Here is a 12,424-nt window from a genome sequence, read left to right as displayed (position 1 = left end):
TTAAGAAGCCAAGGTAGATGAGATGACTTAGCTACTGCTGGTTTATATTAGAATCATAAGAAACAAATATGAAATATCTTACAAATATATTTACATTTCAATGAGTGCTAATCATCTGCAAATTTAAGTTAGAAAACAGGGCAATTATCAACAATCACTCCTTTGGCGGTTGGGCAAGCAGCCAAAGGGCAGCCATCTAGGTTGTTTCCCCACCAAGTAATGCTGATTTCCTTCAGGCCCAAGAACCGAAACAGGAGCACGGCCATGAAGGCAAGGCCAGAATCTAGAGCCCCTGAGAGAACATAATTGTGGCGTTGCATAAGTTTGGCCGATATCTATAGATGATGAAACCAGAGAGGAACCCAAGAAGTAGCCAAGTGCTGAAGTTGATCGCGCTGGCGGGGGGCATCATTCCTGTGGCACCTAATATGATTGGCATGTTGATGAGGCGGATCCATTTCTTCTGAGGGAAGGCTTTGTGTGCAACCCAAACAAGAACTGGGGCAATAGCTCCACCTAGGAAGAACCAATTGACAGCTGAATATGAACCAAGGTCCCCAAAAAATCTGCGAGGGCCAATCAGCCCCCAGATAACAGATGCATCGTAAAATATTCGGTCCATTGGACAGGTCCATGGGCTGTTGGGAGGCAGCAGGGAAGTGTCACATATGTTGGGGATGGAAGTCATTAGGCACCATGCAGTTCCCAGGTAGACCAAACAAGATAGCAGGGTTCCCAAAACCTGATTCATAATGTAAAGAAGAATAATGTAGAGGAGGATCATGTCCATTAGGAAATTGTTCAGTGGCAAAAAGTCACCTATTTCCTCACTGAAAATGAGAAGGAATGAAAAATTAAAGCTAACCTGGGCCATGAACATTGTTCTCGGAGGAATCTTCATGTAGTGACCAAGCTTAAAATCTTGCAGAAAGGTGATGGCTTGACTCATACTAATATATCCATAAACCTTGAAGCACATGTTGGCAACAGGGCGTCCCGGGTACATGTATCCTATGATATACTCAGTAATGATGTTCAACCCTGGTTGCTGTTACATTAGCAAGGTGATCAGGCTTACCCCATGGAGAAAATATGAAGAGAAAAAAAGGGAATTTTGAGAAGTAAACAAGAGTAAAAAAGAAACCCACCTGGTTTGTGGTGCCAAAGATGATGCCAATTGGGAGAGTGAAGATCAAGGCAAGAAAACAAGCTAGTAAGACTCCCCACCATGGTAACTGAAGTTGGTCATTGTAGTACTGACAAGCGAAGATAGTTGCAGAAATGTTGCAGAGGAGGATACAGATGAACCACCATTCAGGAACTTGCTTATACTACTCATAAGCCTAGTGTGTATGTCCATCTTCCTCTTCTGCTTCAAGGCTGATTTGCTTTGCTCCAATATTTCCCTATTATGGGATTTTAGCATGGGAGTTGTTACTAATGTTGCTGAGAGATTTTTTGTTTGTAACAATTAAGAAAAAGGATGATACCAAGTTAAGCTACTATTACATTTACCTTCCATGGAAGACAAGAACATGAGCAATAGTGGCAGTGAGGGCAGCAAAGCCAGCACCATAGCTAATGGCAAAGAAGGTGCTGATGTAAAGAGGGCCATTGTGCTTGTAGGCGTTGAGGTCAATCTGGAAGTCAGAGTTGATGATAGAAGAGATGTTGTAGGTCTGGCCTGAAGAGTTGAAGAGATGGCTAGAGTAGATGGGGAAGGTCTTGGCATTGTAGATATTAAGCCAGTAGGAAGCAGGGACGATGAGGTACATAAGGGTGAGGAAACCAACGGCAATGTTAGCTGTAGCAAACCAAGTGTTGGCTAGTGGACTACCAAGGTAAGAAGAGGCTGTGGACCAGTCGAAGCTGAAGGCACCCATGACCAGACCATGAAGGCCAGAGCCTAGTTGATGGGCGAGAACAGAGGTAGGGAAGACCCAGCAGACCCAAGAAATGGAGGTTAACATGGGAAGTAGGTAACCAGGAAAGACGTAATAAGCAAAGCTACACATGAAAGCAATTAGAAAGAACTGGTTACGCGACAGCCGGCCCTTGGGTCTCTCTTCTTTGTCATGTAAAGCTCTGCAATAGTAATCAATCAAGCAATCAAGCAATCAAGCAATCAAGCAATCAAGCACAATATTATCAATCCATCTTGATAATATACAGGCTATGATGTTATTTCATTCCATTTGAAGTCTTCACTCATTTTCAAACCTGTCCTTAGGATTCCATGAGAGCGGATCAAGTCCTCGTACGAGAACCATTCTCGTATGGGGCTGATCTGCACAGATGGAATCTACCCAACAATCAACTCTGTGGTGGATTCCATCTGTGTGGATCAGCCCGTACGAGAATGGTTCTCATACAAGAACCTGACCCACACTTAGATTCCATTCCCTTGGCTGTTACCATGGGGTTGCAGCCCAGGCAGCAGCAATTTTTTTTTTCTTTTTTTCTCTTTAACTATCCATCCACATTTCATACTAAATAGTAAAGGAGAGGGACAGGCACACTGACCTTGCGGCAAGCCATAGGGTGGCACCAATAGGGGCATGAGATGGGGAATCATACAGAAGAGGAGGGAAGACATTGTCGAGAATCAAGATTGAATGTTGTAAAGTTGGGTAAAGGAGGATTTAGATCCTCTCAGTGCCATTAGAGGCCTATGCCCAGGTCCTCCCAGCGCATAAAACTATTTCAGTAATAGAACGAGTCACACTTTTACCACTAAACTATACCCGCTACATTGTACAATGTGATTATTGTACATGAATGGACCATTTGTCAAACAAGAGAATTGGGCATCAATAAGATCAGGATCGATATGGAATCATGAAAAGAAAATTAGAGTGTTGAAGTCTTTTCGCGGCAGCCTTGATGAGCTAGGGAAACAATTTTAAATGACAAGTTTTATCTTTTCTTTTTTCTTTTTCACGATTGAGTTGTGACAGGCACAACTCGAAGGAACCATTGACGTCTGACCATAAAAATGAATTGTGCAAGAATCATAGCTCCCTTTTTTTTTTTTTTCAACTTCTCCATTCTTTACAAGCAAATAAAAGATTTTCTTAAAAAAGAGGGAGAATTTGAATCTTATCTTTATCACACTAGCTATATGTCTACCTCTCTCCTCTCCCCTTTGGATTTGTTCCCCGATACCCATTGTACACCATTCGAACCTTTTATCCCCTGACCATGAGTTAAGGAAAAAGTGGAAAACTACCTTCGTGGATTGGTAGTTGGGACTTAGTCGCATATCGATGGATTGATACAGTCGAAGGGTAAAAATATAAGAAACAATTTTCAAAACCAAGTGTATTCCTATTCGATCTAGATCAATTCAGGCCTATTCAAATAGAGATCAGGTTGGTATCAAGCGAGAGACTGAGGACTAGGAGTTTCAATTTCAAACCCGATCTGATAAGCCTATCAAAGCCAGACTATTTAAAACCCAGACTGACCTAGCCCAATTAATAAATTTGTTGAGCTCAAACCTGGCCTGATTATAATCGATACAATGCCCATCCAATATAAACCTGATTAAATAAACTGTTGTTCAGAGTGTATGACTTCAAAATGGTCAAGCCCGATAAGACCTGACCAAGATCGATCCCGGTGTCTCAGACCATGGGATAAACCGATAAGGTGATGGCCCCAATCGTATTCAACCCTGTTAGGCCGCTAAGCGACAATCATAAGTCACGACAACTATTTGCGTTTTTGCGTCTGTGTTGCTGTGTATGCGCGTGCCGACACTCTTTAACGACTGGTGGCCACTGAGTGAGACCTTCGTGTTTGGGCTATACCGCTATACCATCTACCTCGAACAACGAGACACCCGAGCCTCTATCGCGTCACCCGCCGCCCGGATGTCTTTCTCTCTCAGTGCCTGTTGGAGTAATGGAGGAATAGTACTCACGGTGAGAGGCCCAGAACGAAGACCAAAGAAGAAGAAATGGGTCAAATGAACGCAAACCTGAACAACTAGACCTGTACGAGATTGCTCGGCCACAACATCTCTGCAGGCTCCACTAGATGTCTCCGGAATAGTCCCGCCCACCCAAAACCCAACACCTGCAATACCCAATACATACCAACTTCATCATTTTACAGATCTCAATCAATCAAGCAATCACCAAAAAAATTAATCAAAAAGAAAAAGAAACTTAGGGAGTAATCAAACTAACAAACCTGGGTTGTGATCATAAGGATGAAGGAAACAAAGAAGGTGAGTTCCCTCTTGTAGTAAAGCTTAATAGCACTGAGGATGTGAGTGGCATAGACAGTACCAGCTCCAGCATTAGCAAAGATCGTGATAAGCACATGCTCCTTCACATTAAAGGGTCCTGGATTAAGGGTAAACTCCCATTGGGTACCCTTGAAGAAGATACAATTGGTGATGGTGGAAGCCATGAGATGCCCAAGAGGCACCACTGATATCTGTGCAGATAAGGCAGTGATGGCCAAGGGCTCTGTTCTGTACCAGAAGAACTGGTTGAGGAAAGATAGTAACACGCAAGACAATACCCCTAGAACCCACATTCGGAATGTCAGTACAGGGAGGGTCGTGTCGTCCGTCGTCGGCACCGTAAAAGCCACCTGCTTTACCGGTGAGTTCTCGGTCTCATCTTCCATGGAACCCTTCTCCATCTCCATCTCCAATCTCCCCTTCTTTGTAATACTCTGTGATAGTCTGTCTCAGTCTCAGTCTGTCTCAGGGAATGTTACTTAAAAGATAGCTACCTTGGATACTGTGATCTGCCTTTGGTCATCTCTTATTCATTTTTTTAGAGAGAGAGCCCACCATGAATCCATGATCACCATCACCCCTTCCTCTTGTAAGTTTGCCAATTACAAGAATGACAAGTGTGATTGAATTTCTTGATGTAGCAGGACACAGCTTTTATTGAATGATGGGATTTTGATTAACAGTCAATGGAAAGGAACTATATATTTAGAAACAAGTTCAGAAGAGAATCATTAGAATCTTTTCTGGTAAGCTTGAATCACGCTCAACCCTTACTCATCTTCTCTTTCTGAATCCTCCGCAAGTGGAAATACTGGATTTTTGTTGGCCGTTGGTGAATGTGTCCAAACACTAAACCCAATTTTTTTAATTTTTTTGGGGGGGTGGTGGGTGGGTGGGAATGAGACTCTGCACTGGGGGCCAATGGCAGCGCACCAAGAAGCATCAAAAGGGTTGGTTTTTTTTCATTTTCATGGGGGTAGGATGGTCATTTCACCTTCTCTGTATCAGGAAGCAACCCTCTCGACAGAGATTTAGATCTTCTCCAATCGGGGGTATTAAATGTAATTGATGTCTTTATTAAACTCTCACGCCCTCCAGTACTCACTTTCTCTCTCTAATATTTAGAAACTAATATCAGTTTCTTTATTCAGTTTAACAGAAGGTTAAGCCTCCTATAAGATCTCTAACATCTTTGACTGATTGCATCAGCTAAGAGAATCTTCTCTATCTATATTTTGGAAGGAGATTGATATGGGAATTATACAAAATCCTCAAACCTTTACATGGCAGCAGAATTGGCCTCATATGGGACAATCTCCCATTTGGGATGATAACCTGTATGAGGTAAGTCAATTCTGAAAAATTATGATAGCATGCCATTTGACATGTTTGATAACTTACCATGTCGAAGAAGATCCACATTCCATGTTAATCATGTTGATCTAATCTTAGAGATCATGTTGAATTCTCTAATTTGTAAAGTGCCCAATATCCTCAAAGTTGGAGTTCTTTCCTACTTTTCTAAGTGGGAAAGCTATTGATTTTGAGACCATCATTGAAGCACCATTAGCAGGACCCTATATGGAAGAATATTCAATGTTCTATACTTGCCACTTCACCTCACTTGAGATGGAATTCATGAAAGCAGAGAGCATTGGGAAATTTTGAGGAGATAGATAGACACATACATAATAATTTTTTATCTTAAGCTACGTTTGGTAGTCATTCAGTTTCAGAAACGATATATCAAAAACAAAATTTTCAGTTTCTGTGCCAAAATTCCGTCTTAAAATAAAAAATGGTGTTTGGTGAACCTGTTTCAGGAATGATTATCCTAGTTGTTCGCTTTTTTTTTTTTTTGTATTTGGAAATGAAACCAAAATGATGGAACAAGGTTTTGTCGATTCATCAGTTTGCGTTTCTAGCATTTTTTCCCCCCTTTTCGTTAGAAAAAAAAAAACTGAAGAACACCAAGTTGACACCTAGCGCTTTATTCCCTTTTTTTGTTCCCAAAGAACGGAAAAACATCAGAAACATTTTTCTGGATGACTACGAATCGCAGCCTTATTCTATCTTTTGTATTTTTTTTTTCTTTTTTTGGTTATGGTAGCCAAGAGAAGAAAAAGAAAAGAAATGAAAAGAAAATGATCGAAAGAAAAAAATTATTATGTAATCATTCTCAAGGTGGATTTTGAAATTCAAAAAAAGAATCGTTTCTTGGTTTAGGACATGTCAAAGACAATGAAATTTTCTTAAACCAAGAAAATAGTACAATTTTTGTATATTTTTCACCTTTTGCCTCTCTCGGGGGCTCTTGGTTACTCACCGACATCGGCAAAGGAAGGCAAAGATAATCTTTGGTGCTCTTGGATCTCTGGTTCTGTGTCGTTTTTGTGTTTGCCTTCGTTAGGTCATCCAATCCCTATACTAAGTATACTTAATCATCTATTGGGCTTTTTTAATTTTCTCTGCTATAAATATACCATGGCTTCCTCTGGTTGAATTTCTTCAGGGTTTACTCTGCTTCCAAACTCTGGTTCAGAAGAGGACTTCCAGCTTGTAATGGATCAAAAGAAAAAGAAGAGACCATCATGGCCATTAGGGGTTCATTTCAGTACTGAAACTCCACCAATGTCTGAAAGCCTATGAGGCCAGTTCATTGATTTGTGTTGCCAATGGTGTTTGTTTTGGTTGTCAATGAATGTAGAGCTACAAAGAATTTTTTTTTTGGGTTAGTCCTATCTTCTGTCTATTAGGGGCTAAGGACCTAAGATTAGGGGTAGAAGAAAGAAGTAAAATGAGGGATTTGGTTATTGGGTTACTGGTCTGGTCTGTAATGGATCTTTATAAACAAGGATTCCAGAGTAATCTAAGCATATATGTGAACTTTACACATATATTGTTACATAAAAACAAGAGTAATGAAGAAACACATATAGTTTACATAAAAACAGATACATAATATGTTAATTTGTTGAAGATAATCTTGCAACAGAATATCTTTGATCAACCCTATAATAGCACATAATTGGAACATGAAAATGTACTACTACTTAAGGAGGGGATGGAAACCAAGAGCTTTCAAATGTATAAAAGAAAGGAAGGTAAAGAGACAAGGTAGCATATTTGATTAGGGAGAGAACTCTTCTTCATGAATATTTTTACTGAGTCCAACCTTTTAACTACTTTTTTCATTGTTATTTTCTGTTCAACATGTGCTTCTTGAAGACATATTCAAGCTTGTGTGGCTCTTTTTCCATTGAGGGTGAGCTAGGTGTATTTGTTTCTGTCACTTAGATTAATTTTCGGAAAGCAGATCCATAGAATCGCAGGATATGAAATATTTTGCGTAGTTATTTACATTCAAATGAGTTCTTAGCCTCTGCAAATTTAAGTCAGAAAACAGGGCAATTATCAACAATAACACCTTCGGCGGTTGGGCAAGTAGCCAAAGGGCAGTTATCTAGGTTGTTTCCCCACCAATCAATGCTGATTGACTTCAGGCCCAAACACAGAAACAGGAGCACACCCATGAAGGCAAGGCCAGCATCTAGAGCCCCTGAGAGAACATAATTGTGGCGTTGCCACCAGTTTTGCCGGTATCTATACAGGATGAAGCCAGAGAGTAACCCAAGAAGTAGCCAGGTGCTGAAGTTGATCGCACTGGCAGGGGGCATCATTGCTGTAGCACCTAATAAGATTGGCATATTGATAAGGCGGATCCATTTCTGCTGAGGGAAGGCTCTGTGTGCAACCCAAACAAGAACTGGGGCAATGGCTCCACCTAGGAAGAACCAATTGACAGCTGAATATGGACCAAGGTCCCCAAAAAATCTGCGAGGGCTAATCAGACCCCAGATAACAGATGCGCTGTAAAATACACGGTCCATTGGACATGTCCATGGACTGTCTGGAGGCAGCAGCGAAGTGTCACAGATGTTGGGGATGGAAGCCATTAGCCACCATGCAGTTCCCAGGTAGACCAAACATGATAGCAAGGTTCCCACAACCTGATTCACAATGTAAAGAAGAATAATGTGGATTTGTGGCTAAAAGTCACCTTGTACCTCACTGAGAAAATGAGAAGGAATAAAAAATTAAAGCTAACCTGGGCCATGAACATTGATCTGGGAGGAATCTTCATGTAGTGTCCAAGCTTGAAATCTTGCAGAAAGGTTACAGCTTGACTCATACTGATATATCCATACACCTTGAAGCACATGTTTGCAACAGGGCGCCCTGGGTAGATGTACCCTATGATATACTCTGTAATGATGTTCAACCCCGGTTGCTGTTACATTGCCTAGTGGTCAGGCTTACTCCCTGGACAACATGAAATGTAAACAAGAGTACCAAGATACCCACCTGGTTTGTGGTGGCATATATGATGCCAATTGGGAGAGTGAAGATCAAGGCAAGGAAACAAGCTAGTAAGACTCCCCACCATGGTAACTGAAGTTGGTCATTGAAGTACTCACAAGCGAAGATAGTCATAGCAATGTTGCAGAGGAGGATGCCGATGAACCACCACTGGGGCACTTGCTTATACTTACTCATAAGCCTAGTGTGTATATCCATCTTCCTCTTCTCCTTCAAGGCTGATTTGCTTAGCTCCAATATTTCCCTATTTTATGGGATTTTAACATATCTGTTACTAATGTAACAAATGTTACTGAGAATTTTTTGTTTGTAAGGTAATTACTGTCAGTATTACCTTCCATGGAAGACAAGAACATGAGCAATAGTGGCAGTGAGGGCAGCAAAGCCAGCACCATAGCTAATGGCAAAGAAGGTGCTGATGTGAAGAGGGCCATTGTGCTTATAGGCATTGAGGTCAATCTGGAAATTAGAGTTGATGATGGTAGAGATGTTATACTTTTGGCCAGAAGAGGTGAAGAGATTACTAGAGTAGATGGGGAAGGTCTTGGCATTGTAGATGTTAAGCCAATAGGAAGCAGGGACAATGAGGTACATGAGGATGAGGAAGCCAGCACCAATGTTGGCTGTAGCAAACCAAGGGCTGGCAAGTGGACTGCCAAGGTATGAAGTAGCTGTGGACCAATCAAAGGCAAAGGCACCTATGCCCAGACCAAAAAGGCCTGAGCCCAGTTGGTGAGCAAGAACGGATGTAGGGAAGACCCAGCAGACCCAAGACATGGAGGTTAACATGGGAAATAGGTAACCAGGAAAGACATAATAAGCAAAGCTACACATGAAGGCAATTAGGAAGAACTGGTTGCGAGTCATCTGGCCCTTGGGCCTCTTTTCTTTCTCATGTAATGCCCTGCAAGAATAATCAATCAATCAATCATTCAATCGTGGTTATATACATGCAGTGATCTTATCCTAATGGTGACTACTTCGACTTGAAGAGTCGGCGTCTAGGAGAGGAGGTCGTGGGATTGAACCATGTCGTATTCAGATGTGTGCAGGTGAATATGTGCAGGAGTAGGTGACCCTTAGCCATACTAGCACCCAGTAGGCTGGCCCATTTGCTAGTGGCGCTCAGTAGGAAAAAGAACAAAAAAAAGTTATCCACTACAATGTACATCCAAAATGAAGGCTTATCAGTATTTGGGTGCTCTCTTTAATGATTAATTTATAGAAGGGAATTCTATCCAAAATGAAGGAATATAAGGATTTGGATGCTCTCTTCAATGATTAATTTTTAATAGTGAATTCTATCTTTAGTGGTGGTATCAAATTAGGGATGGTAACTTGGATGTACTTTTAAGGATGAAGAAAATCTTTCGAAAAGATCTCATAAAAGGGGAGATTATTGGAGTTTCATGGTGTGATTTAAGGCACCTTCTCCTTAATTGCTAGAATTTAAACACTCAAGCCCTAACAACCACAATTGGTTAGGAGGTGGTTCAATCTATAGTCTAGTCCTGAGATTTAGATCCTTAACTGTGATATGCCACCACTCGTTTAGCGTGGAGTGGCAACTGATGAGATATCTTGAGACCAAGAGACATGTAGCTAGAGCAAGTTGAGTACAAATATTTATGAGGAAATGTTTCCTGTCTAGGAGTGTGATCGACATCAACTCCTATGTGTCTATCTCTCTCCTTTACACTTATAAAATGACATTTCTACCATTTTTCCCGGACAGAAAACGCTTTGTCATATTAATTACAAGACTAATTTTTTTCAGAGTTTCACACTTCAAAATCAATCAGAGAAAAGTATCGGTAGTTGGGAGTTCAAAATGGCATCTCCTATTCCCCCTACTGTACGAAGGGTAGGGGACCCATTTCAATTAAACATTGTGCCAACTTGATAGGCCCAAAGTCCAATTGTATTCAACTCTGCTGGTCTGCCACGCTAGACTACAACTGTTTGTATTTCAGCCTCTTTTGTCCGGGCACGGGTTAGTTGACTATTGACTACAACCTCCATATGTGGTCTACTGCCAATCTGTCAAACTACATAAAATCCTTTGCTGAGGCCGTGAGTAATAATGAATATTCAATAGTTGGCGTGTATGCCAAGACCATTCCAATCGTTGGATCCTCACTAACATTCACCATTGAGGATTTGAAACCTCCTCGTTGCTCTAGTCTCTTTCTCGACATCCTAATTTTATGGAAGGTCTAATAACTTTTCCAAGAGTAGTGGAAGAATTATATTCACGGCTAGAGAGGAGAGAAGTCTCACCACCAAAGAAAATTGGGGTTGGGGGGGGGGGGTACTTAAGCACCCTTTCCTGGAGCAAAAAAAATGAGTAATACAGGTTGAAGAATGCAAACCTGAACAGTGAGACCTGCACGAGATTGCTCGGCCACCACATCTCTGCAGGCTCCACAAGATATCTCCTGAATATCCCAGCCCATCCAAACCCCAACACCTACAATACCCAATTCATACCAAGTTAAGAGATCTAAACCAAGTAAATCACCAAGAACTTAAAACAACAAAAAGAGAAAGAAAATGAGGGAGTATTTAAATCAAACAGACCTGGGTGGTAATCATGAGGATGAAGGAAACAAAGAAGGTGAGCTTCCTCTTGTAGTAAAGCTTAATAGCACTGAGGATGTGAGTAGCATATACAGTTCCAGCTCCAGAGTTAGCAAAGATGGTGATGAGTACATGTTCCTTCACATTGAAGGGTCCTGGATTGAGGGTGAACTCCCATCGGGTACCCTTGAAGAAGATACGATCTGTGATGGTGGCTGCCATGAGATGCCCCAGAGGTACCACTGCTATCTGGGCAGATATGGAGGTGATAGCCAAGGGCTCTGTTCTGTACCAGAAGAACTGGTTCAGGAACGAAAGTAACACACATGACACTACCCCCAGAACCCACATTCGGAAGGTCAGGACAGGGAGGCTTGCGTCGTCTGTCGTCGGCACTGTCAAAGCCACTTGCTTTACCTGTGAGTTCTCGTTCTCATCTTCCACTGAACCCATCTCCATCTCCATCTCCAGCCCCATCCCTATTCTCTCTGTGATATTCTGTAAATGGTCTTAGTCTGAGACTCTTCTCATCAACTGATTCTCCCCTGTTTTTCTTCCTAGTTTTATTTCAAAGGCTCATAATAAAACCATAAAGGGGATAAGATTCTGAAGAAAATCCTTATCGACAGGGATGGATTCAAGTATCACCAGAAAGAGAGAGAGAGAGAGAGAGAGAGAGAGAGACACGGGAAGATCAGACTCAAAGAGTCAAGTCAAGAGGGACCACGAGCCCACCATCAGTGCTTCCCCTTTTAAAATTGTCAAATTAGGCTGCTTTTGATCCAGAAGTGAGCATTAACGCCAAAAAAAAAACTGGTAGTGTGGCATGTGAGAGATTACAGGAATTAGCAGGACACATCTGTTATTGAACAAGATTCTTTTCACATACCATTGGAAACAAGTTGAGGAGAGGACTTATTATAATCTGTTCTCTCAAGCAGGAATCACACAGAATCCCAAACCTCCTCATACCCAAGTGGAAATTCTGGACTTCTTTTGTTGGTGGTTGGTGAAGAGTCAGAGAGGAATTACTCTCCAAAGTTGGTGAAGAGTCAAGAGGGGTGGATGAGTTACTCTCCTACTACGCTTCCTAAATTTTTTTTATCTTCTTTTTTCATCAACAAGCCTCATCACTTATTGAGTTCATCTCATACTCCTACTCTATACAAGATATCTTCTCCTTCTTATTATTGCTTCCCTGTGTAAATT

The 12,424-nt window shown here is 41.5% G+C and overlaps 1 protein-coding gene and 1 pseudogene across 1 annotated transcript; both read right to left on the bottom strand.

Annotated features, from left to right (window-relative positions):
• Nucleotides 1-47: 47 nt before the first annotated feature.
• On the bottom strand, nucleotides 48-4,880 carry LOC122062013 (annotated as a pseudogene).
• A 2,652-nt stretch (nucleotides 4,881-7,532) lies between these two features.
• On the bottom strand, nucleotides 7,533-12,424 carry LOC122061031 (oligopeptide transporter 7-like). The gene is made up of 6 exons (XM_042624196.1): nucleotides 11,216-12,424; nucleotides 11,008-11,105; nucleotides 8,970-9,539; nucleotides 8,621-8,879; nucleotides 8,364-8,546; nucleotides 7,533-8,265 (listed from the first exon to the last, which is right to left on the bottom strand). The coding sequence occupies exons 1-6, from the start codon at nucleotides 11,690-11,692 to the stop codon at nucleotides 7,651-7,653; spliced, it is 2,202 nt and encodes a 733-aa protein (XP_042480130.1). The 5' UTR covers nucleotides 11,693-12,424; the 3' UTR covers nucleotides 7,533-7,650.

The sequence above is a fragment of the Macadamia integrifolia genome, chromosome 14 (genome assembly GCF_013358625.1).
Source record: "Macadamia integrifolia cultivar HAES 741 chromosome 14, SCU_Mint_v3, whole genome shotgun sequence".
In the NCBI taxonomy this organism is placed as follows: domain Eukaryota; kingdom Viridiplantae; phylum Streptophyta; class Magnoliopsida; order Proteales; family Proteaceae; genus Macadamia; species Macadamia integrifolia.
This window is presented reverse-complemented; position numbering and strand designations above follow the sequence as displayed.

Excerpts from the sequence above, each read along its gene's own strand:
- LOC122061031 (XM_042624196.1), bottom strand. The coding sequence starts at position 11,692 with ATGGGGCTGGAGATGGAGATGGAGATGGGTTCAGTGGAAGATGAGAAC. Across the intron at positions 11,106-11,215 it reads TCCTCATGATTACCACCCAG|GTGTTGGGGTTTGGATGGGC; the intron begins GTCTGTTTGATT and ends TGGGTATTGTAG. Across the intron at positions 8,880-8,969 it reads GTTCTTGTCTTCCATGGAAG|GGAAATATTGGAGCTAAGCA; the intron begins GTAATACTGACA and ends CCCATAAAATAG.